General features: G+C 44.5%; 1 protein-coding gene across 4 annotated transcripts in view; it reads left to right on the top strand.

Moving 5' to 3' along the window:
* The window catches only part of LOC110520531 (rho guanine nucleotide exchange factor 7-like), a 73819-nt gene extending 51536 nt beyond the window's left edge, over nt 1-22283 (top strand). The window contains exons 18-22 of one of the 4 annotated variants that reach the window (XM_090230326.1): nt 1146-1235; nt 2465-2647; nt 8206-8305; nt 21329-21383; nt 21543-22252. In XM_090230326.1, coding sequence (XP_090086452.1) covers nt 1146-1235; nt 2465-2647; nt 8206-8305; nt 21329-21383; nt 21543-21665 — 551 coding nt within the window. In that variant the 3' untranslated portion in view covers nt 21666-22252. Of the gene's footprint in view, nt 1-1145; nt 1236-2464; nt 7645-8205; nt 8306-21328; nt 21384-21542 lie in introns of those variants that run through there. The other 3 variants (XM_090230324.1, XM_090230327.1, XM_090230325.1) reach the window with 3 other exon arrangements.
* The last annotated feature ends 2717 nt before the right edge of the window (nt 22284-25000 follow it).

Raw genomic sequence — 25000 nt, 5'->3', positions numbered from 1 at the left:
GTCTCTGTGTGTGTGTATGTCTCTCTCTGTGTGTGTGTGTGTCTGTGTGTTGGTGTGTGTGTATGTGTGTGTCTCTGTGTGTGTGTGTCTGTGTGTTTGTTTGTGTGTCTCTCTGTCTGTGTGTGTGTCTGTGTTTGTCTCTGTGTGTGTTTCTGTGTATGTGTGTATGTGTGTGTGTCTCTGTGTGTGTGTCTCTTTGTCTCTGTGTGTGTGTGTGTGTGTGTGTGTGTGTGTGTGTGTCTCTGTCTGTGTCTGTTTGTGTGTGTGTGTGTCTCTGTGTGTGTCTGTGTGTGTTTGTGTTTGTGTCTGTGTGTGTGTATGTGTGTGTGTGTGTGTGTCTGTCTGTTTGTCTGTGTGTCTGTGTGTGTCTGTTTGTCTGTGTGTTTGTGTGTCTGTGTTTGCATGTGTGTGTGTCTCTGTGTGTCTCTGTGTGTGTGTTTGTGTGTCTCTCTGTCTGTGTTTGTGTGTGTGTGTGTGTGTGTGTGTATCTGTCTGTGTGTGTGTGTGTCTCTCTGTTTGTGTATGTGTGTGTGTTTCTCTCTCTGTCTGTGTTTGTGTGTGTATGTGTGTGTCTCTTTCTCTCTGTGTGTGTGTGTGTGTGTCTCTCTGTTTGTGTGTGTGTGTGTCTCTCCCGCTGTCTGTGTTTGTGTGTGTATGTGTGTGTCTCTCTCGCTCTGTCTGTCTGTGTGTGTGTGTGTGTGTGTGTCTCTCTCTCTCTGTGTGTGTGTGTGTGTGTGTGTGTTTGTGTGTGTGTGTGTGTGTTTCTGTCTGTGTGTGTCTCTCTATGTGTGTATGTGTGTCTGTCTGTGTTTGTGTGTGTATGTGTGTGTCTCTTTCTCTCTGTGTGTGTGTGTTTGTGTGTCTCTGTTTGTGTGTGTGTGTGTGTGTCTCTCCGTGTGTCTGTGTTTGTGTGTGTATGTGTGTGTCTCTCTCTCTCTGTTTGTCTGTGTGTGTGTGTCTCTCTCTCTCTGTGTGTGTGTGTGTGTGTGTGTTTGTGTGTGTGTGTGTGTGTGTGTGTCTGTCCCTCTCTCTCTGTGTGTGTGTGTGTGTGTGTGTGTGTGTGTGTGTGTGTGTGTGTGTGTGTGTGTGTGTGTGTGTGTGTGTGTGTGTGCAGGCTGTTCTAACCTCTCTCCTCTCGTCTCCAGGTACAGCTGCTCTAGAGGAAGATGCTCAGATTCTGAAGGTGATAGAAGCTTACTGTACCAGCGCCAAGACCAGACAGACCCTCAATTCCAGTAAGAACACACACACACACACACACACACACACACACACACACACACACACACACACACACTCACACACTCACTTGTTGATGTCAGGTCATGTTGTCATTCTAGGATCAGTATAGTTTACCCTGCTGTTAGTTATTAATGATCTTTTTAACATTCTCTGTTCTGTCTCTCTTCACTCCTCACCACTCCTTCAATCTTCTGGTGACGTTCGTTCCTAATTTTATTTTTATTTCATCATTTGTTTTTTGGGGGGTTGTTGTACTACTATGATTACATCTTACCATTCTGATTTAATCCATCGTTCATCCCTCGTCATCCTCTCCTCATTGGTTACGGTTTGCCCTCGTCATCCTCTCCTCATTGGTTACGGTTTGCCCTCGTCATCTACTCATCATTGGTTATGGTTTGCCCTCGTCATCCACTCCTCATTGGTTACGGTTTGCCCTCGTCATCTACTCCTCATTGGTTACGGTTTGCCCTCTTCATCTACTCCTCATTGGTTATGGTTTGTCCTCGTCATCTTCTCCTCATTGGTTACGGTTTGCCCTCGTCATCCACTCCTCATTGGTTATGGTTTGCCCTCATCATCCTCTCCTCATTGGTTATGGTTTGCCCTCGTCATCCTCTCCTCATTGTTTACGGTTTGCCCTCATCATCCTCTCCTCATTGGTTATGGTTTGTCCTCGTCATCTTCTCCTCATTGGTTACGGTTTGCCCTCGTCATCCACTCCTCATTGGTTATGGTTTGCCCTCGTCATCCTCTCCTCATTGGTTATGGTTTGCCCTCGTCATCCTCTCCTCATTGTTTACGGTTTGCCCTCATCATCCTCTCCTCATTGGTTATGGTTTGCCCTCGTCATCCTCTCCTCATTGTTTACGGTTTGCCCTCATCATCCTCTCCTCATTGGTTATGGTTTGCCCTCGTCATCCTCTCCTCATTGGTTATGGTTTGCCCTCGTCATCCTCTCCTCATTGGTTATGGTTTGCCCTCATCATCCTCTCCTCATTGGTTATGGTTTGCCCTCGTCATCCTCTCCTCATTGTTTACGGTTTGCCCTCATCATCCTCTCCTCATTGGTTATGGTTTGCCCTCGTCATCCTCTCCTTATTGGTTATGGTTTGCCCTCGTCATCCTCTCCTCATTGTTTACGGTTTGCCCTCATCATCCACATTGTTTGCATCACCCCCCCCCTTTCCCCTCCCCATGCGTTTGCACCACTCCCCATCAGCCTGGCAGGGTACTGACCTGATGCACAACCACGTCCTGGGGAACATGGAGCGGTCCAGCGTGGACTCTCCGGGCCACCGTAGCAGCGTGTCCCGACCTGACTTGACTGGCTCAGACTTGTCGGAGGACTCTGACTACGACTCTGTGTGGACGACCCACAGTTACAGGATGGGCTCAGCATCGTGTAAGAGCTGCATCTCTCACCAGAACTAAACCCCCAAAACTACCGTGGTCGTACCCTACCATACCGCGCGATACAGCACAGCACATCACAGCACAGCACAGCACAGCACGTTCACCTCTTAACCTGTGGTCTAGAGGAAAACCAACCAGTTTTTAAGTCTATTTATTTAATTTATTTGTAATTATTATTGTGTTCATTTTATTTTTATTTGTGTTTGTAATTTTTGGGAGATTGTACTCTCTTTGTTTGAAAATCTACCATGTTACCTTGACCTCTCTCTTTCCGTATTTGTCAGGTAGCTTGTGTTGGGCATCGTCTGGGGTTCTGTGTGTCTGATATTCAGATGTGGTTCAGGAAGGAAGGCATTCTATTGACCATGTTCTCTAACCTAGCTCCTTCTTCCACATATATTACAGCAGCAAATGTTGTGCTGACCTTTGACATTTCCAATGAATCGATATACTTTTGTTATTACTATGACCGCCTTAAGGCTTTTACCCCTGTTGCAGTACCCCCTGCAGTATTTCACACACAGGACACAGCATCGACAGTAGTACTTCTACGATATTGGTATTAATAGGATATTATATAGTATATGAGATCGAAGTTCCCCTATAAACAGCATGCATGCTTCATTCCCAGGGTGACGATTTACACTCTTATCAGATTTTACCCCAATCCAAAATGCAGTACTTTTAAACTCAATATTCCCTCAACAGTTTAACAATGATATTCTCAAAAGCAGTACAACTTTAGGCCCTAAGCAGAGCCACAAGCCTGGCAGGTCCAGTTTCTATATCCCAAGTAGGAAACATTTGTTTGTATCCTTCAAAACATTACCATGCTCTTCCATGCGTTAGTAATAACTCTTCTCCTGAGAAAGTATTTCCTTATGCCACGGTAAGAATTCCCAGGGGACAGTTTTTCAAAGGTTATCTGGATTCCGGCTATTGGATCAGCTATTGGATAGGAATGGGGACACCCGTTCAATTTATTCTATTCCTATGCATTTAATCCTATCCGATAGCCAGATAGATAACTTTTGAAAAACTGGGCCCAGTTTACTGTCCACTTAAAATTAGTCTTCTCTCTCCACAGATCAGTCTTCTCTCTCTGCAGATCAGTCCTCTCTCTCTGCAGATCAGTCCTCTCTCTCCGCAGATCAGTCTTCTCTCTCTCTGCAGATCAGTCTTCTCTCTCTCTGCAGATCAGTCTTCTCTCTCTGCAGATCAGTCCTCTCTCTCTCCGCAGATCAGTCTTCTCTTTCTGCAGATCAGTCTTCTCTCTTCGCAGATCAGTCTTCTTTCTCTCTGCAGATCAGTCTTCTCTCTTCGCAGATCAGTCTTCTTTCTCTCTGCAGATCAGTCTTCTCTCTCCGCAGATCAGTCTTCTCTTTCTCTGCAGATCAGTCTTCTCTCTCTCCGCAGATCAGTCCTCCATCTCCGCAGATCAGTCCTCCATCTCCGCAGATCAGCCTTCTCTCTCTCCGCAGATCAGTCCTCCATCTCCGCAGATCAGTCTTCTCTTTCCGCATATCAGTCTTCTCTCTCTCTGCAGATCAGTCCTCTCTCTCTCTGCAGATCAGTCTTCTCTCTCTCTCTGCAGATCAGTCTTCTTTCTCCGCAGATCAGTCTACTCTCTTTCCTCAGATCAGTACTCTCTCTCCGCAGATCAGTCCTCTCTCTCCACAGTTATCCTGACAATATATGGAATAAATGGCTTTGTTATTTATGTATTTCTACAAATAATTTGTTTTATTTTACCTACATTATTTTGTATTACATATGTGATTAGTATTATTTTAATTTCACTGTGTATGTCAATGTTTACAACCAATTAGTGGAACATACAGTTAACCTCTCTCTACATGATGGTGAAATGGTATCAGCGTTTATACATTGAGCATGTGAGGTTGGGATTCATTTGTGCACAACCTCTGTGGTAGAGTATTGAAATGTGTTAACCATGAACAGTTTCTGTACCTCCTCTAACCAGTGTGTATAACATCAAACTGAGTGGATGGTGTAGCCTAGTAATTACGCTTGCCATAGATATTGAGTGTCCCTGTACAGCTCATCCATACTGTAAATCTACAATGTCAGTGTTGAGGAAGTGTCAACCAAAAGAGAACTTAGTCTTGTGGGAGAGGTCATATGTGACATACTTATTCATCAACACAGATCAACATGAACTAAAATAAATGATCTCCTTTTTGTACATAGTGGATGTCAATAGAACAAAAAATAAGCCAAACAGTGGTTCTATCAGTATTTGAGCTAAGAATATGACTGTCCTCGTGTTGTGTCTTCTACTTTGTAACTGCAGTGTATTCTGTGGTTGGTCAGGTCATGTGACTGCAGTGTATTCTGTGGTTGGTCAGGTCATGTGACTGCAGTGTACTCTGTGGTTGGTCAGGTCATGTGACTGCAGTGTATTCTGTGGTTGGAAAAAAACTAAAGAAAAGCAGAAACTGAGAGTTGAAGTGACTGCTTTGTCCAACTGTGTCTTCTGTATGCTCCAATGATGTATAGGACCTATCCCACACCTGTGATCAAAATGTCCTACCTACCTATCTTACCTACATACCTACTGTACCTACCTAGAAACCTACAATATATACAGACTGATGTACAGTACCAGTCAAATGTTTGGACATGCCAACTCATTCCAGTGTTTTTCTTTAATTTTACTATTTTCTACATTGTAGAATAACAGTGAAGACATCAACACTATGAAATAACACATATGGAATCATGTAGTAACCAAAAAATGTTTAACAAACCAAAATATGTTTTATATTTGAGATTCTTCAAAATAGCCACCCTTTTGCCTTGATGACAGCTTTGCACACTCTTGGCATTTTCTCAACCAGCTTCACAAGGTAGTCACCTGGAATGCATTTCAATTAACAGTTGTGCCCTGTTAAAAGTTAATATGTGGAATATATTAATATTAATTTGTGGAACTTATTTTCTTCTTAATGCGTTTGAGCCAGTTGTTTGTGTTCTGACAAGGTAGGGGTGGTATACAGAAAGACATATTTGGTTAACGACCAAGTCCATATTAAGGCAAGAACAGCTCAAATAGGCAAAGAGAAATGACAGTCCATCATTACTTTAAGACATGAAGGTCAGTCAATCTGGAATATTGATAGAAAATTTTCGTCAAGTGCAGTCACAAAAACCATCAAGTGCTATGATGAAACTGGCTCTCATGAGGACCGCCACAGGAATGGAAGACCCAGTTGTCTCTGCTGCAGAGGATAAGTTCATTAGAGTTACCAGCCTCCGAAATTGCAGCCCAAATAAATGCTTCAGAGTTCAAGTAACAGACACATCTCAACATCAACTGTTCACATGAGAAGGCGTGAATCAGGCCGTCATGGTCGAATTGCTGCAAAGAAACCACTACTAAATAAGAAGATGAGACTTGTTTGGGCCAAGAAAGACAAGCAATGGAAAGTAGACCGGTGGAAATCTGTCCTTTTGGACTGATGAGTCCAAATTTGACATTTTTCATTTCCAACCAGTGTGTCTTTGTGAGATGCCGAGTAGGTGAAAGGAGGATCTCCACGTGTGTGGTTCCCACTGTGAAGCAAGGAGGAGGAGGTGTGATTGTGTGGGGCTGCTTTTTGGTGACACTGGTGATTTATTTAGAATTAAAGGCACACTTCACCAGCATCCCATCTGGTTTGCACTTAGTCCCACTATCATTTGTTTTTCAACAAGACAATAACCCAAAACACAGCTCCAGGCTGTGTAAGGGCTATTTGACCAAGAAGGAAAGTGATAGAGTGCTGCATCAGATGACCTGGCCTCCACAATCAACCGACCTTAATCAAATTTAGATGGTTTGGGATGATTTGGACTGCAGAGGGAAGGAAAAGCAGCCAACAAATGCTCAGCATATGTGGGAACTCCTTCAAGCCTGTTGGAAAAGCATTCCAGATTAAGCTGGTTGAGAGAATGCCAAGTGTGTGCAAAGCTGTAATCAAGGCAAAAGGTGGCTACCTTGAAGAATCTAAAATATATTTTGATTCGTTTAAAACTTTTTTAGTTACTACATCAAATCAAATCAAATGTATTTAAATAGCCCTTCGTACATCAGCTGATATCTCAAAGTGCTGTACAGAAACCCAGCCTAAAACCCCGAACAGCAAGCAATGCAGGTGTAGAAGCACGGTGGCTAGGAAAAACTCCCTAGAAAGGCCAAAACCTAGGTAGAAACCTAGAGAGGAACCAGGCTATGTGGGGTGGCCAGTCCTCTTCTGGCTGTTCCGGGTGGAGATTATAACAGAACATGGCCAAGATGTTAAAATGTTCATAAATGACCAGCATGGTCCAATAATAATAAGGCAGAACAGTTGAAACTGGAGCAGCAGCACGGCCAGGTGGACTGGGGACAGCAAGGAGTCATCATGTCAGGTAGTCCTGAGGCATGGTCCTAGGGCTCAGGTCCTCCGACAGAGAGAAAGAAAGAGAGAAAGAGAGAATTAAAGAGAGCACACTTAAATTCACACAGGACACCGAATAGGACAGGAGAAGTACTCCAGATATAACAAACTGACCCTAGCCCCCCGACACATAAACTACTGCAGCATAAATACTGGAGGCTGAGACAGGAGGCGTCAGGAGACACTGTGGCCCCATCCGAGGACACCCCCGGACAGGGCCAAACAGGAAGGATATAACCCCACCCACTTTGCCAAAGCACAGCCCCCACACCACTAGAGGGATATGTTCAACCACCAATTTACCATCCTGAGACAAGGCCGAGTATAGCCCACGAAGATCTCCGCCACGGGACAACCCTACATTATTCCATCTGTGTTATTTCATAGTTTTGATGTCTTCACTATTATTCTACAATGTAGAAAATAGTAAAAATAAAGAAAAACACTTGAATGAGTGGGTGTGTCCAAACTTTTGACTGGAACTGTGTATGACAAGAGGTTCCAAACACTGTATGAGTTGTGAATAAATCTGTCTTTTGTTAGCAGTTGGTATTTGGGGTGTTTTGTCAGAACCTTATTTCACTGTGTTGTCAATGTCAACAAGATTCCAGGCTAAACTATTAGAACAGGAAATGTGAAAACAAAATGGTGTCTTTTCTCTCATGACAATACGCTGTATTCTTGTTGTTGTTTTATTTTTGTCTGCAACAGCCAGGGGTGTGGTGAGGTAAAACCAATGAGGGGTGATTGGATCAGGATGATGAAGAAGGAATTACGCCTCTCTCTCATCCTCCTGCTGTTCTTCCTCTCCTGGCTCCTCTGTCCTTCTGTCATTGTGTCTTGTCTTTCTGTGCATGACTAACTAACCCACGGCCTCTCCAGTCTCATGTGATTGTGTCCTCGTTTTGCTTTTCTTATAATGTAATCAATCACCAACCAGGAACTCAGTCACTTATGTTAGCTAAACTGCTGTGGGTAGAAGTTGACCTTAGGCACAGATCTAGGATCAGCTTACTCTCCCACAATTCTAACCAGCCATTAGGAGTTGGAAGTCCAAACAGACCGTAGATCAGTGTATCTAGTGTGTTGTGTTTGTCTGGAACAGGGGTGACGCGGAGTGACACAGGGCTGCAGGTCATCATTCCCGGAGAGGAGATCATCATGGAGGAGACGATGAGCAACATACATTCTGTGGTTGGAGAGAAGTAAGACCTTCTCCTTCCCTCCTCGTCCTCTTCTTCCACCTCCTCTTCTCCCTCCTCCTTTTCGTCGTCCTCCTCCTTGTCTTCCTCCTCCTCTTCTCCCTCCTCTTCCTCCTCCTTCTCTTCTTCCTCCTTCCCCTACTCCCCACCCCTCCCATCTCCTTTCCACCTCCTCCTCATCCTCCTCTTCCTCCTCCTTCTCTTCTTCCTCCTTCCCCTACTCCCCACCCCACTTCCTCCTCTTCTTCCTCCCTTTTCCACCTTCTCCTACTCCCCACCTCTCCCATCTCCTTTCCACCTCCTCCTCATCCTCCTCTTCCTCCTCCTCCTCCCCCTTCTTCGTTTTGGTCAGGGCTGAATATCTTGGTAACCCCTCACAGTTTCTGTCATCATGTTCTGCAGTGAGATGGTGTTCACCATCCAGAAGGCTTCTGTTTTTGGATGGTTAACTGTGTTAGTTAGTGTGTAGACTAGTGCAGTACATACAGTGCCTTCAGAAAGTATTCAGACTCATTGACTTTTTCCACATTTTGTTACGTTACAGCCTTTTTCTAGAATTGATAAAATAAATAAAAATGTTCAGCACACAATACCCCATAATGAGAAAGCGAATAAACAGGTTTTTAGAAAATGTGGCAAATGTATTAAAAATACAAAACAGAAATACCTTATTTACATAACTATTCAGACCCCTTTCTATAAGACTCAAAATTGAGCTCAGGTGCATCCTGTTTCCATTGATCGTCCTTGAGATGTTGGACCTGTGTTAAATTCAATTGATTGGACATGATTTGGAAAGGCACACACCTGTCTATATAAGGTCCCACAGTTGACAGTGTATGTCAGAGGAAAAACCAAGCCATGAGGTTGAAGGAATTGTCTGTAGAGCTCCGAGACAGGATTGTGTCGAGGCACAGATCTGGGGAAGGGTACCGAAACATTTTTGCAGCATTGAAGGTCCCCAGAACACAGTTGTCTCCATCATTCTTAAATGGAAGTAGTATGGAACCACCAAGACTCTTCCTAGAGCTGACCGCCTGGCCAAAATGACCAATCAGGGGAGAAGGGCCTTGGTCAGAAAGGATCAAGTACCCAATGGTCACTCTTTTTATTTATTTGTATTTTAGTATTTTTTTTTTTTACCCCTTTTTCCCCCCAATTTCATGGTATCCAATTGGTAGTTACAGTCTTGTCTCATTGCAGCAACTCTCGTACGGACTCAGGAGAGGCGAAGGTCGAGAGCCGTGCATCCCCCAAAACACAACCCAACCAAGCTGCACTGCTTCTTGACACAATGCCCACTTAACCCGGAAGCCAGCCGCACCAACGTGGAGGAGGAAATACTGTACACCTAGTGACCGTGTCAGCGTGCAATGCACCCGGACCGCCACCGGAGTAGCTAGTGTGCGATGGGACAAGGACATCCCGCCGGCCTAACCCGGACGACGCTGTGCGCCACCCCATGGGTTTCCCGGTCACAGCCGGCTGCGACAGAGCCTGGACTCGAACCCAGAACCCGATGGTCACTCTGACAGAGCTCTAGAGTTCCTCTGTGGAGATGGGAAAACATTTCAGAAGGACAATCATCTCTGCAGCACTCCACCAATCAGGCCTTTATGGTAGAGTTACCAGACGGAAGCCACTCCTCAGTAAAAGGCACAGGAGTTTGCCAAAACGCACCTAAAGACACTCAGACCATGAGAAACAAGATTCTCTGGTCTGATGAAACCAAGATTGAACTCTTTGGCCTGAATGCCAAGTGTCACATCTGGAGGAGACCTGGCACCATCCCTATGGTGAAGCATGGTGGTGGCAGCATCATGCTGTGGGGATCTTTTTCAGCGGCAGATGAACAGAGCAAAGTTCAGAGAGATCCTTGATGACAACCTTCTCCAGAGTGCCCAGGACCCCAGACTGGGGTGAAGGACAACGACGCTAAGCACACAGCCAAGACAATGCAGGAGGGGCTTAGGGACAAGTCTCGAGCTTGTCCTTGAGTGGCCCAGCTAGAGCTCAGATTTAAATCCATCTCTGGAGAAACCTGAAAATAGCTCTTTAGCGACAGTCCCCATCCAACCTGACAGGGCTTGAGAGGATCTGCAGAGAAGAATGGGAGAAACTCCCCAAATACAGGTGTGCCAACCTTGTAGCGTCATACCCAAGAAGAGTGAAATCGCTGCCAAAGGTGCTTCAACAAAGTACTGAGTGAAGGGTCTGAAGACTCATGTAAATGTGATATTTTAAGATTCTAAAAATGTGTTTTTGCTTAGTCATTATGGGGCATTGTGTGTAGATTGAAGTGGGGAAAAACTATTTAATCAATTATATAATAAGGCTGTAACGTCACAAACTGTTGAAAAAGTTAAGGGGTCTGAATACTTTCCCAATGCACTGTATATTAGGGCTGGGCGATATGGCAAATAAATGATCACATTTTTTTTTTCATTCGATAATGATAATTATCAAGATATTAATCAAATAATGTTTAATGGGGACATTTCTGCTTCAGACTCAAGCCTGCCTGAACAAACCGCAGGCTTTAATGTTTATTATTTATTGTCAGAAGTAGAAGAAGTCCCAAATAACATTCACTTTTTTTTAAAGCTATAAACCCGGACAAGTTATGAAAAACAAATAGTGTAAGTCAATATGCATTATAACTGTTAGACTAATGGTACATCACAGTTGAAGTCTGGTAGATGTTTATAACTGTTAGACTAATGGTACATAAGAGTTGAAGTATCACAGTTGAAGTCTGGTAGATGTTTATAACTGTTAGACTAATGGTACATCACAGTTGAAGTCTGGTAGATGTTTATAACTGTTAGACTAATAGTACATTGCAGTTGAAGTTGGGTAGATGTTTATAACTGTTAGACTAATGGTACATCGCAGTTGAAGTTGGGTAGATGTTTATAACTGTTAGACTAATGGTACATAAGAGTTGAAGTATCACAGTTGAAGTCTGGTAGATGTTTATAACTGTTAGACTAATGGTACATCACAGTTGAAGTCTGGTAGATGTTTATAACTGTTAGACTAATGGTACATCACAGTTGAAGTTGGGTAGATGTTTATAACTGTTAGACTAATGGTACATCACAGTTGAAGTTGGGGTAGATGTTTATAACTGTTAGACTAATGGTACATCACAGTTGAAGTCTGGTAGATGTTTATAACTGTTAGACTAATGGTACATCACAGTTGAAGTCTGGTAGATGTTTATAACTGTTAGACTAATGGTACATCGCAGTTGAAGTTGGGTAGATGTTTATAACTGTTAGACTAATGGTACATAAGAGTTGAAGTATCACAGTTGAAGTTGGGGTAGATGTTTATAACTGTTTGACTAATGGTACATCGCAGTTGAGGTTGGGTAGATGTTTATAACTGTTAGACTAATGGTACATCACAGTTGAAGTTGGGTAGATGTGTATAACTGTTAGACTAATGGTACATCACAGTTGAAGTTGGGTAGATGTTTATAACTGTTTGACTAATGGTACATCGCAGTTGAGGTTGGGTAGATGTTTATAACTGTTAGACTAATGGTACATCACAGTTGAAGTTGGGTAGATGTTTATAACTGTTAGACTAATGGTACATCACAGTTGAAGTTGGGTAGATGTTTATAACTGTTTGACTAATGGTACATCGCAGTTGAGGTTGGGTAGATGTTTATAACTATTAGACTAATGGTACATCACAGTTGAAGTTGGGTAGATGTTTATAACTGTTAGACTAATGGTACATCACAGTTGAAGTTGGGTAGATGTTTATAACTGTTTGACTAATGGTACATCACAGTTGAGGTTGGGTAGATGTTTATAACTGTTAGACTAATGGTACATCACAGTTGACGTCTGGTAGATGTTTATAACTGTTAGACTAATGGTACATAAGAGTTGAAGTATCACAGTTGAAGTCTGGTAGATGTTTATAACTGTTAGACTAATGGTACATCACAGTTGAAGTTGGGTAGATGTTTATAACTGTTAGACTAATGGTACATCACAGTTGAAGTTGGGTAGATGTTTATAACTGTTTGACTAATGGTACATCGCAGTTGAGGTTGGGTAGATGTTTATAACTGTTAGACTAATGGTACATCACAGTTGAGGTTGGGTAGGTGTTTATAACTGTTAGACTAATGGTACATCACAGTTGACGTCTGGTAGATGTTTATAACTGTTAGACTAATGGTACATAAGAGTTGAAGTATCACAGTTGAAGTCTGGTAGATGTTTATAACTGTTAGACTAATGGTACATCACAGTTGAAGTCTGGTAGATGTTTATAACTGTTAGACTAATGGTACATCACAGTTGAGGTTGGGTAGATGTTGTCTTACAAGTTACAAGCAAGAAAGACAAGTCTGTCTACGGCCTCTGGCTTTAAAGCTGCCCTATGGCAGGTCACTATGTTGCCACCTGTGCTAAAAACACGCTCTGAGGGGGAGCGTGTGGCAGGAATGCACAGCGCTTTGCCAGGTGGATGACTTTGGGAAAGTGTTTTGATTGGTTTCACTGTCAGCATCAGGAGACTGAAGGTAGCAGCTGAGTTCCTTGTCTACCAGCTGGATTTCAGTAAGACCTTTCTCATTCAGATAGTCCATGACTATTGTTTTGATGGTTTGGGTGAACTCTGCTTCTCCATCATCAGGTTTCATGACCTCTGTATTGAACAGGTGTAGTACTGACATAAGACTCACCAGACAGAGCATCTGTGGATTCTAGTGGGGTCAATGCCGGGTTGATGGACTCCAGAACATCTCTATCTGTGTAGGTGGGAGGATGTGCCTGGTCTTCTTGTCACTGGACAAGACCTGTGGTATGGCTTTCTCCTGCTCCAGGACTCCTTGCACCGTCTTTTGACGTGATCCCACCTGGTAGGCGACTCTGTCACCAACTTGTTCTGGTGTAGGTTGCGTATTTTTGAGCAACTGCCAGGTCTCTTCTTTTTCCACCAATAGGAAAAAGCACCTACCGCCTTCTTACCCACTCTCTCTAAGAGAAATTAATACAATGTTACAATCACAATAATCCCTTTAATTGTGTACAAATGTAATATTTAACTTATTCAGTTGATGAAAACAATGCCTTTTAGTTGCATCTAACCAATCACTTCAACATACACAATTGACAAGGTTACTTACCAATGGCCAAGTGCAGCCGATGTCCAAAACATTTGTTGATTTGAGCGGCCTTCAACACGTTCACACCACTATCCGTTGTAATGCAGACGTGTCTGTCTTGACTGAGTCCCCAGCAGGAGAGAGCGTCAATGAGCCCCTCTGCTATAGCTTCACTCGTGTGGTCGTCGGGAAAGTGTGGTCGTCGGGACAGTGTGGTCGTCGGGAAAGTGCGTTTGTTTGAGGGGCGTTTATCAATACCGTGGAGCAAACTCAAACATCCCTAGATTGGCTGGTGTTTGAGGGGCGTTTATCAATACCGTGGAGCAAACTCAAACATCCCTAGATTGGCTGGTGTTTGAGGGGCGTTTATCAGTACCGTGGAGCAAACTCAAAAATCACTAGATTGGCTGGTGTTTGAGGGGCGTTTATCAATACCGTGGAGCAAACTCAAACATCACTAGATTGGCTGGTGTTTGAGGGGCGTTTATCAATACCGTGGAGCAAACTCAAACATCCCTAGATTGGCTGGTGTTTGAGGGGCGTTTATCAGTACCGTGGAGCAAACTCAAACATCCCTAGATTGGCTGGTGCTTGAAGGGCGTTTATCAATACCGTGGAGCAAACTCAAACATCCCTAGATTGGCTGGTGCTTGAGGGGCGTTTATCAATACCGTGGAGCAAACTCAAACATCACTAGATTGGCTGGTGCTTGAGGGGCGTTTATCAATACCGTGGAGCAAACTCAAACATCCCTAGATTGGCTGGTGCTTGAGGGGCGTTTATCAATACCGTGGAGCAAACTCAAACATCCCTAGATTGGCTGGTGTTTGAGGGGCGTTTATCAATACCGTGGAGCAAACTCAAACATCCATAGATTGGCTGGTGTTTGAGGGGCGTTTATCAATACCGTGGAGCAAACTCAAACATCCCTAGATTGGCTGGTGTTTGAGGGGCGTTTATCAATACCGTGGAGCAAACTCAAACATCCCTAGATTGGCTGGTGTTTGAGGGGCGTTTATCAATACCGTGGAGCAAACTCAAACATCACTAGATTGGCTGGTGTTTGAGGGGCGTTTATCAATACCGTGGAGCAAACTCAAACATCACTAGATTGGCTGGTGTTTGAGGGGCGTTTATCAATACCGTGGAGCAAACTCAAACATCCCTAGATTGGCTGGTGTTTGAGGGGCGTTTATCAATACCGTGGAGCAAACTCAAACATCCCTAGATTGGCTGGTGTTTGAGGGGCGTTTATCAATACCGTGGAGCAAACTCAAACATCACTAGATTGGCTGGTGTTTGAGGGGCGTTTATCAATACCGTGGAGCAAACTCAAACATCCCTAGATTGGCTGGTGTTTGAGGGGCGTTTATCAATACCGTGGAGCAAACTCAAACATCCCTAGATTGGCTGGTGTTTGAGGGGCGTTTATCAATACCGTGGAGCAAACTCAAACATCCCTAGATTGGCTGGTGTTTGAGGGGCGTTTATCAATACCGTGGAGCAAACTCAAACATCACTAGATTGGCTGGTGTTTGAGGGGCGTTTATCAATACCGTGGAGCAAACTCAAACATCCCTAGATTGGCTGGTGTTTGAGGGGCGTTTATCAATACCGTGGAGCAAACTCAAACATCCTTAGATTGGCTGGTGTTTGAGGGGCGTTTATCAATACCGTGGAGCAAACTCAAACATCCCTAGATTGGCTGGTGTTTGAGGGGCGTTTATCAATACCGTGGAGCAAACTCAAACATCCCTAGATTGGCTGGTGTTTGAGGGGCGTTTATCAATACCGTGGAGCAAACTCAAACATCACTAGATTGGCTGGTGTTTGAGGGGCGTTTATCAATACCGTGGAGCAAACTCAAACATCCCTAGATTGGCTGGTGTTTGAGGGGCGTTTATCAATACCGTGGAGCAAATTCAAACATCCCTAGATTGGCTGGTGTTTGAGGGGCGTTTATCAATACCGTGGAGCAAACTCAAACATCACTAGATTGGCTGGTGTTTGAGGGGCGTTTATCAATACCGTGGAGCAAACTCAAACATCACTAGATTGGCTGGTGTTTGAGGGGCGTTTATCAATACCGTGGAGCAAACTCAAACATCCCTAGATTGGCTGGTGTTTGAGGGGCGTTTATCAATACCGTGGAGCAAACTCAAACATCCCTAGATTGGCTGGTGCTTGAGGGGCGTTTATCAATACCGTGGAGCAAACTCAAACATCCCTAGATTGGCTGGTGTTTGAGGGGCGTTTATCAATACCGTGGAGCAAACTCAAACATCCCTAGATTGGCTGGTGTTTGAGGGGCGTTTATCAATACCGTGGAGCAAACTCAAACATCCCTAGATTGGCTGGTGTTTGAGGGGCGTTTATCAATACCGTGGCGCAAACTCAAACATCACTAGATTGGCTGGTGTTTGAGGGGCGTTTATCAATACCGTGGAGCAAACTCAAACATCACTAGATTGGCTGGTGTTTGAGGGGCGTTTATCAATACCGTGGAGCAAACTCAAACATCCCTAGATTGGCTGGTGTTTGAGGGGCGTTTATCAGTACCGTGGAGCAAACTCAAACATCCCTAGATTGGCTGGTGCTTGAGGGGCGTTTATCAATACCGTGGAGCAAACTCAAACATCACTAGATTGGCTGGTGTTTGAGGGGCGTTTATCAATACCGTGGAGCAAACTCAAACATCACTAGATTGGCTGGTGTTTGAGGGGCGTTTATCAATACCGTGGAGCAAACTCAAACATCCCTAGATTGGCTGGTGCTTGAGGGGCGTTTATCAATACCGTGGAGCAAACTCAAACATCCCTAGATTGGCTGGTGTTTGAGGGGCGTTTATCAATACCGTGGAGCAAACTCAAACATCCCTAGATTGGCTGGTGTTTGAGGGGCGTTTATCAATACCGTGGAGCAAACTCAAACATCACTAGATTGGCTGGTGTTTGAGGGGCGTTTATCAATACCGTGGAGCAAACTCAAACATCACTAGATTGGCTGGTGTTTGAGGGGCGTTTATCAATACCGTGGAGCAAACTCAAACATCCCTAGATTGGCTGGTGTTTGAGGGGCGTTTATCAGTACCGTGGAGCAAACTCAAACATCCCTAGATTGGCTGGTGCTTGAGGGGCGTTTATCAATACCGTGGAGCAAACTCAAACATCACTAGATTGGCTGGTGTTTGAGGGGCGTTTATCAATACCGTGGAGTAAACTCAAACATCACTAGATTGGCTGGTGTTTGAGGGGCGTTTATCAGTACCGTGGAGCAAACTCAAACATCCCTAGATTGGCTGGTGCTTGAGGGGCGTTTATCAATACCGTGGAGCAAACTCAAACATCCCTAGATTGGCTGGTGTTTGAGGGGCGTTTATCAATACCGTGGAGCAAACTCAAACATCCCTAGATTGGCTGGTGTTTGAGGGGCGTTTATCAATACCGTGGAGCAAACTCAAACATCACTAGATTGGCTGGTGTTTGAGGGGCGTTTATCAATACCGTGGAGCAAACTCAAACATCCCTAGATTGGCTGGTGTTTGAGGGGCGTTTATCAATACCGTGGAGCAAACTCAAACATCCCTAGATTGGCTGGTGTTTGAGGGGCGTTTATCAATACCGTGGAGCAAACTCAAACATCCCTAGATTGGCTGGTGCTTGAGGGGCGTTTATCAGTACCGTGGAGCAAACTCAAACATCCCTAGATTGGCTGGTGTTTGAGGGGCGTTTATCAATACCGTGGAGCAAACTCAAACATCCCTAGATTGGCTGGTGCTTGAGGGGCGTTTATCAATACCGTGGAGCAAACTCAAACATCCCTAGATTGGCTGGTGTTTGAGGGGCGTTTATCAATACCGTGGAGCAAACTCAAACATCACTAGATTGGCTGGTGCTTGAGGGGCGTTTATCAATACCGTGGAGCAAACTCAAACATCCCTAGATTGGCTGGTGCTTGAGGGGCGTTTATCAATACCGTGGAGCAAACTCAAACATCCCTAGATTGGCTGGTGTTTGAGGGGCGTTTATCAATACCGTGGAGCAAACTCAAACATCCATAGATTGGCTGGTGTTTGAGGGGCGTTTATCAATACCGTGGAGCAAACTCAAACATCCCTAGATTGGCTGGTGTTTGAGGGGCGTTTATCAATACCGTGGAGCAAACTCAAACATCCCTAGATTGGCTGGTGTTTGAGGGGCGTTTATCAATACCGTGGAGCAAACTCAAACATCACTAGATTGGCTGGTGTTTGAGGGGCGTTTATCAATACCGTGGAGCAAACTCAAACATCACTAGATTGGCTGGTGTTTGAGGGGCGTTTATCAATACCGTGGAGCAAACTCAAACATCCCTAGATTGGCTGGTGTTTGAGGGGCGTTTATCAATACCGTGGAGCAAACTCAAACATCCCTAGATTGGCTGGTGTTTGAGGGGCGTTTATCAATACCGTGGAGCAAACTCAAACATCACTAGATTGGCTGGTGTTTGAGGGGCGTTTATCAATACCGTGGAGCAAACTCAAACATCCCTAGATTGGCTGGTGTTTGAGGGGCGTTTATCAATACCGTGGAGCAAACTCAAACATCCCTAGATTGGCTGGTGTTTGAGGAGCGTTTATCAATACCGTGGAGCAAACTCAAACATCCCTAGATTGGCTGGTGTTTGAGGGGCGTTTATCAATACCGTGGAGCAAACTCAAACATCACTAGATTGGCTGGTGTTTGAGGGGCGTTTATCAATACCGTGGAGCAAACTCAAACATCCCTAGATTGGCTGGTGTTTGAGGGGCGTTTATCAATACCGTGGAGCAAACTCAAACATCCTTAGATTGGCTGGTGTTTGAGGGGCGTTTATCAATAACGTGGAGCAAACTCAAACATCCCTAGATTGGCTGGTGTTTGAGGGGCGTTTATCAATACCGTGGAGCAAACTCAAACATCCCTAGATTGGCTGGTGTTTGAGGGGCGTTTATCAATACCGTGGAGCAAACTCAAACATCACTAGATTGGCTGGTGTTTGAGGGGCGTTTATCAATACCGTGGAGCAAACTCAAACATCCCTAGATTGGCTGGTGTTTGAGGGGCGTTTATCAATACCGTGGAGCAAACTCAAACATCACTAGATTGGCTGGTGTTTGAGGGGCGTTTATCAATACCGTGGAGCAAACTCAAACATCACTAGATTGGCTGGTGTTTGAGGGGCGTTTATCAATACCGTGGAGCAAACTCAAACATCACTAGATTGGCTGGTGTTTGAGGGGCGTTTATCAATACCGTGGAGCAAACTCAAACATCCCTAGATTGGCTGGTGTTTGAGGGGCGTTTATCAATACCGTGGAGCAAACTCAAACATCCTTAGATTGGCTGGTGTTTGAGGGGCGTTTATCAATAACGTGGAGCAAACTCAAACATCCCTAGATTGGCTGGTGTTTGAGGGGCGTTTATCAATACCGTGGAGCAAACTCAAACATCCCTAGATTGGCTGGTGTTTGAGGGGCGTTTATCAATACCGTGGAGCAAACTCAAACATCACTAGATTGGCTGGTGTTTGAGGGGCGTTTATCAATACCGTGGAGCAAACTCAAACATCCCTAGATTGGCTGGTGTTTGAGGGGCGTTTATCAATACCGTGGAGCAAACTCAAACATCACTAGATTGGCTGGTGTTTGAGGGGCGTTTATCAATACCGTGGAGCAAACTCAAACATCCCTAGATTGGCTGGTGTTTGAGGGGCGTTTATCAATACCGTGGAGCAAACTCAAACATCACTAGATTGGCTGGTGTTTGAGGGGCGTTTATCAATACCGTGGAGCAAACTCAAACATCACTAGATTGGCTGGTGTTTGAGGGGCGTTTATCAATACCGTGGAGCAAACTCAAACATCCCTAGATTGGCTGGTGTTTGAGGGGCGTTTATCAGTACCGTGGAGCAAACTCAAACATCCCTAGATTGGCTGGTGCTTGAGGGGCGTTTATCAATACCGTGGAGCAAACTCAAACATCACTAGATTGGCTGGTGTTTGAGGGGCGTTTATCAATACCGTGGAGCAAACTCACACATCACTAGATTGGCTGGTGTTTGAGGGGCGTTTATCAGTACCGTGGAGCAAACTCAAACATCCCTAGATTGGCTGGTGCTTGAGGGGCGTTTATCAATACCGTGGAGCAAACTCAAACATCCCTAGATTGGCTGGTGTTTGAGGGGCGTTTATCAATACCGTGGAGCAAACTCAAACATCCCTAGATTGGCTGGTGTTTGAGGGGCGTTTATCAATACCGTGGAGCAAACTCAAACATCACTAGATTGGCTGGTGTTTGAGGGGCGTTTATCAATACCGTGGAGCAAACTCAAACATCACTAGATTGGCTGGTGTTTGAGGGGCGTTTATCAATACCGTGGAGCAAACTCAAACATCCCTAGATTGGCTGGTGTTTGAGGGGCGTTTATCAGTACCGTGGAGCAAACTCAAACATCCCTAGATTGGCTGGTGCTTGAGGGGCGTTTATCAATACCGTGGAGCAAACTCAAACATCACTAGATTGGCTGGTGTTTGAGGGGCGTTTATCAATACCGTGGAGCAAACTCAAACATCACTAGATTGGCTGGTGTTTGAGGGGCGTTTATCAGTACCGTGGAGCAAACTCAAACATCCCTAGATTGGCTGGTGCTTGAGGGGCGTTTATCAATACCGTGGAGCAAACTCAAACATCCCTAGATTGGCTGGTGTTTGAGGGGCGTTTATCAATACCGTGGAGCAAACTCAAACATCCCTAGATTGGCTGGTGTTTGAGGGGCGTTTATCAATACCGTGGAGCAAACTCAAACATCACTAGATTGGCTGGTGTTTGAGGGGCGTTTATCAATACCGTGGAGCAAACTCAAACATCCCTAGATTGGCTGGTGTTTGAGGGGCGTTTATCAATACCGTGGAGCAAACTCAAACATCCCTAGATTGGCTGGTGTTTGAGGGGCGTTTATCAATACCGTGGAGCAAACTCAAACATCCCTAGATTGGCTGGTGCTTGAGGGGCGTTTATCAGTACCGTGGAGCAAACTCAAACATCCCTAGATTGGCTGGTGTTTGAGGGGCGTTTATCAATACCGTGGAGCAAACTCAAACATCCCTAGATTGGCTGGTGCTTGAGGGGCGTTTATCAATACCGTGGAGCAAACTCAAACATCCCTAGATTGGCTGGTGTTTGAGGGGCGTTTATCAATACCGTGGAGCAAACTCAAACATCCCTAGATTGGCTGGTGTTTGAGGGGCGTTTATCAATACCGTGGAGCAAACTCAAACATCCCTAGATTGGCTGGTGTTTGAGGGGCGTTTATCAATACCGTGGAGCAAACTCAAACGCCCTGCATGTTCCAAAGAGTGATTTTGTTTCAGATAGTGAAAAAGGTTTGTCGTGTTACCAGACTTGGTAGCCATCTGTCTACGGCACAATTTACACCGAACGTTGCTCTGCTCTTTGTCAGACTTCAAAAAGCCGAACCACTTCCAAATGACTGAAACAGTTGAACCCTTTTTTATCAATCATTTCTTTGTTGGAAGCTGCTCCTTTTCCATGGCTATCACCACCACTGTTTTCCTGGTTAACAGTGGCTACTCCATCACTCGATTTGCTAAGTGTTTTCTTAGTGGGCGTGTACCTCCACGTGCATATTGTTACTTCTCCCCACGCTCCTGCTGGGTCACAGAGGTGAAATGGACTGTTGTACCTAATGATTCTATATCAACATTATTAAAAATGAATCTAAATGTTTTTATATCATCATTGAGGGAAGTAATTACGTCGATAATTATCGATATTGATTTATCGCCCAGCCCTACTGTATATGATCATGTATTTTTCTGTAGGATGGTGTTAACCGTCTGTGTTGTGTTGAAGGAGCCTGGAGGATGTAGTGTATGCCCTGAGGGACGAGGTACAGGAGCTCCAACAGGTGATTGTCCCCTCTGTGTCACCATTATGCCGGCTTAAGACAGGCCTATGACAACTCAATATGGCATGCGACACTTTCCACTGTTATGACGGATGAAGTAGTAAAGCTACCAAACGAATGCTTTGTGGCATATGAAGCTGACCTTTGACCCCTCAACAGGACAATAAGAAGATGAAGAGGTCACTGGAGGAGGAGCAGAGGGCACGGAAAGAGCTGGATAAGGTTGTCCGGAGGGTGTTACAGAGTATGAATAACTACACCTGGGACGAGACTAACTTATGATGTGTGTGCAGATATGATTGCGTGCAGATACATGGTTGTGTGTGTGTTGAGCTAGGGCCCTGAGTTTTTTCCAGTCAGGTCATGTGCCTAGGAACAACTCCTGGCCCCACCTATAATAATGAGGAATGTCTTTGGATCCATCCGTGAACTAACATGGACCTGGAGTGGCACCTAGTGTTTAAGAGTGTCTGGCCAGTAACCGAAAGATTGCTGATTTGAATCCCTGAGCCGTTCTGCTCTTGAGCAAAGCAGTTAACCCCCAGCAACACCTGCTTCCTGGGCTCAGATCAAATCAAATCAAATCAAATGTATTTATATAGCCCTTCGTACATCAGCTGATATCTCAAAGTGCTGTACAGAAACCCAGCCTAAAACCCCAAACAGCAAGCAATGCAGGTGTAGAAGCACGGTGGCTAGGAAAAACTCCCTAGAAAAGATGATGTGGATGTTGAATAAGCCAGCTCCCTTAACCTCTCTGATTCATAGGGGTTAGGTTAAATGTGGAAGACACATTTCAGTTGTACAACTGACTGACTCTCCCTCCCTCCCTCCCTCCCTCCCTATTTATAAATGCAATACAGCTCTAATGGTACTGTACAAAAACAACTCATAATTTCACCTCTTCTCTACTGTTATTCATTACTATGAAATCCACCCATTTGGATGTATTGCCATTGTGTAATGTGTTGTGGTCTTCTGTGTAAGGCCTGGACCCCTGGCAGCCTGCCTATTAGTTAAACCTTGTGTTGTCACTGACCGGGGGGGTCACAAGGGATTTGAACAGAAATGGACTGACTGGTATTGACTGGTACTGGTACTAACTGGTATTGGTACTAACTGGTATTGGCACTGACTGGTATTGGTACTAACTGGTATTGACTGGTACTGGTACTAACTGGTATTGGTACTAACTGGTATTGGTACTAACTGGTATTGACTGGTACTGGTACTAACTGGTATTGGTACTAACTGGTATTGGTACTGACTGGTAATGGTACTGACTGGTACTGGTACTAACTGGTACTGGTACTGACTGGTACTGGTACTGACTGGTATTGGTACTGACTGGTATTGGTACTGACTGGTACTGGTATTGACTGGTATTGGTATTGACTGGTACTGGTATTGGTATTGACTGGTATTGGTACTGACTGGTATTGGTATTGACTGGTATTGGTACTGACTGGTATTGGTATCGACTGGTACTGGTACTAACTGGTATTGGTACTGACTGGCATTGGTACTGACTGGTATTGGTACTGACTGGTACTGGTATTGACTGGTATTGGTATTGACTGGTACTGGTATTGGTATTGACTGGTATTGGTACTGACTGGTAATGGTATTGACTGGTATTGGTACTGACTGGTATTGGTATTGACTGGTATTGGTACTGACTGGTATTGGTATTGACTGGTATTGGTACTGACTGGTATTGGTATTAACTGGTATTGGTACTGACTGGTATTGGTATTGACTGGTATTGGTACTGACTGGTATTGGTACTGACTGGTATTGGTACTGACTGGTATTGGTATTGACTGATACTGGTACTGACTGGTACTGGTATGGTATTGATTGGTACTGGTACTGACTGGTATTGGTATTGACTGGTATTGGTACTGACTGGTATTGGTACTGACTGGTATTGGTATTGACTGGTATTAGTACTGACTGGTATTGGTATTGACTGGTATTAGCACTGACTGGTACTGGTACGGTATTGATTGGTACTGACTGGTATTGGTACTGACTGGTATTGGTATTGACTGGTATTGGTATTGACTGGTATTGGTACTGACTGGTATTGGTATTGACTGGTATTGGCACTGACTGGTACTGGTATGGTATTGATTGGTACTGACTGGTATTGGTACTGACTGGTATTGGTATTGACTGGTATTGGTATTGACTGGTATTGGTACTGACTGTTATTGGTACTGACTGGTATTGGTATTGACTGGTATTGGTGTTGACTGGTACTGGTACTGACCTGTACTGGTACTGACTGGTATTGGTACTGACTGGTATTGGTACTGACTGGTACTGGTATTGACTGGTATTGGTATTGACTGGTATTGGTACTGACTGGTATTGGTATCAATACCAGTCAATACCAATACCAGTCAGTATTGACTGGTACTGGTACTGACCTGTACTGACTGGTATTGGTACTGACTGGTATTGGTACTGACTGGTATTGGTACTGACTGGTACTGGTATGGTATTGATTGGTATTGACTGGTATTGGTATTGACTGGTACTGGTACTGACCTGTACAGACTGGTATTGGTACTGACTGGTACTGGTACTGACTGGTATTGGTACTGACTGGTACTGGTACGGTATTGATTGGTACTGACTGGTTTTGGTACGCTTTGATGTAAATATGAGTACTGCTGAGGAATGTGCCTTTGGAGAAATACATGTGTTTTTAGGAGAGCAACTCCAACCCCCATGCTTGCACTGCAGGAAGACTCTGAAAGGGATGCTGATGATGCTGCTGCTGCTGCTGATGATGATGATGATGATGATGATGATGTAGCACTTTTCCAGTTGCTCAAAGCTCTTTACATTCACAACTCATCCACCACGGATGTGCAACACCCACCTAGGTGATGCCATGGTATCCATTTGTAGCAGACAGCTCACCATTCATCAGCTACTATGTCTCTCTATGTCGCTCTGTCTCTCTATGTCACTGTATGTCTTTGTATGTCACTCTGTCTCTATATGTCACTCTGTCTCTGTATGTCTCTCTGTATGTCACTCTGTCTCTGTATGTCTCTGTATGTCTCTGTAGGTCTCTCTGTCTCTGTATGTCACTCTGTCTCTGTATGTCACTCTGTCTCTGTATGTCACTCTGTCTCTGTATGTCTCTGTATGTCTCTGTATGTCACTCTGTCTCTGTATGTCACTCTGTCTCTGTATGTCTCTGTATGTCTCTGTATGTCACTCTGTCTCTGTATGTCTCTGTATGTCTCTGTATGTCACTCTGTCTCTGTATGTCACTCTGTCTCTGTATGTCTCTGTATGTCTCTGTAGGTCTCTCTGTCTCTATATGTCACTCTGTCTCTGTATGTCTCTCTGTATGTCACTCTGTCTCTGTATGTCTCTGTATGTCTCTGTAGGTCTCTCTGTCTCTGTATGTCACTCTGTCGCTGTATGTCACTCTGTCTCTGTATGTCACTCTGTCTCTGTATGTCACTCTGTCTCTGTATGTCTCTGTATGTCTCTGTATGTCACTCTGTCTCTGTATGTCTCTGTATGTCTCTGTATGTCTCTGTATGTCACTCTGTCTCTGTATGTCACTCTGTCTCTGTATGTCACTCTGT

Source organism: Oncorhynchus mykiss, chromosome 3, assembly GCF_057628025.1.
Source record: "Oncorhynchus mykiss isolate SJ-2025 chromosome 3, ASM5762802v1, whole genome shotgun sequence".
Taxonomy (NCBI): domain Eukaryota; kingdom Metazoa; phylum Chordata; class Actinopteri; order Salmoniformes; family Salmonidae; genus Oncorhynchus; species Oncorhynchus mykiss.
This window is presented reverse-complemented; position numbering and strand designations above follow the sequence as displayed.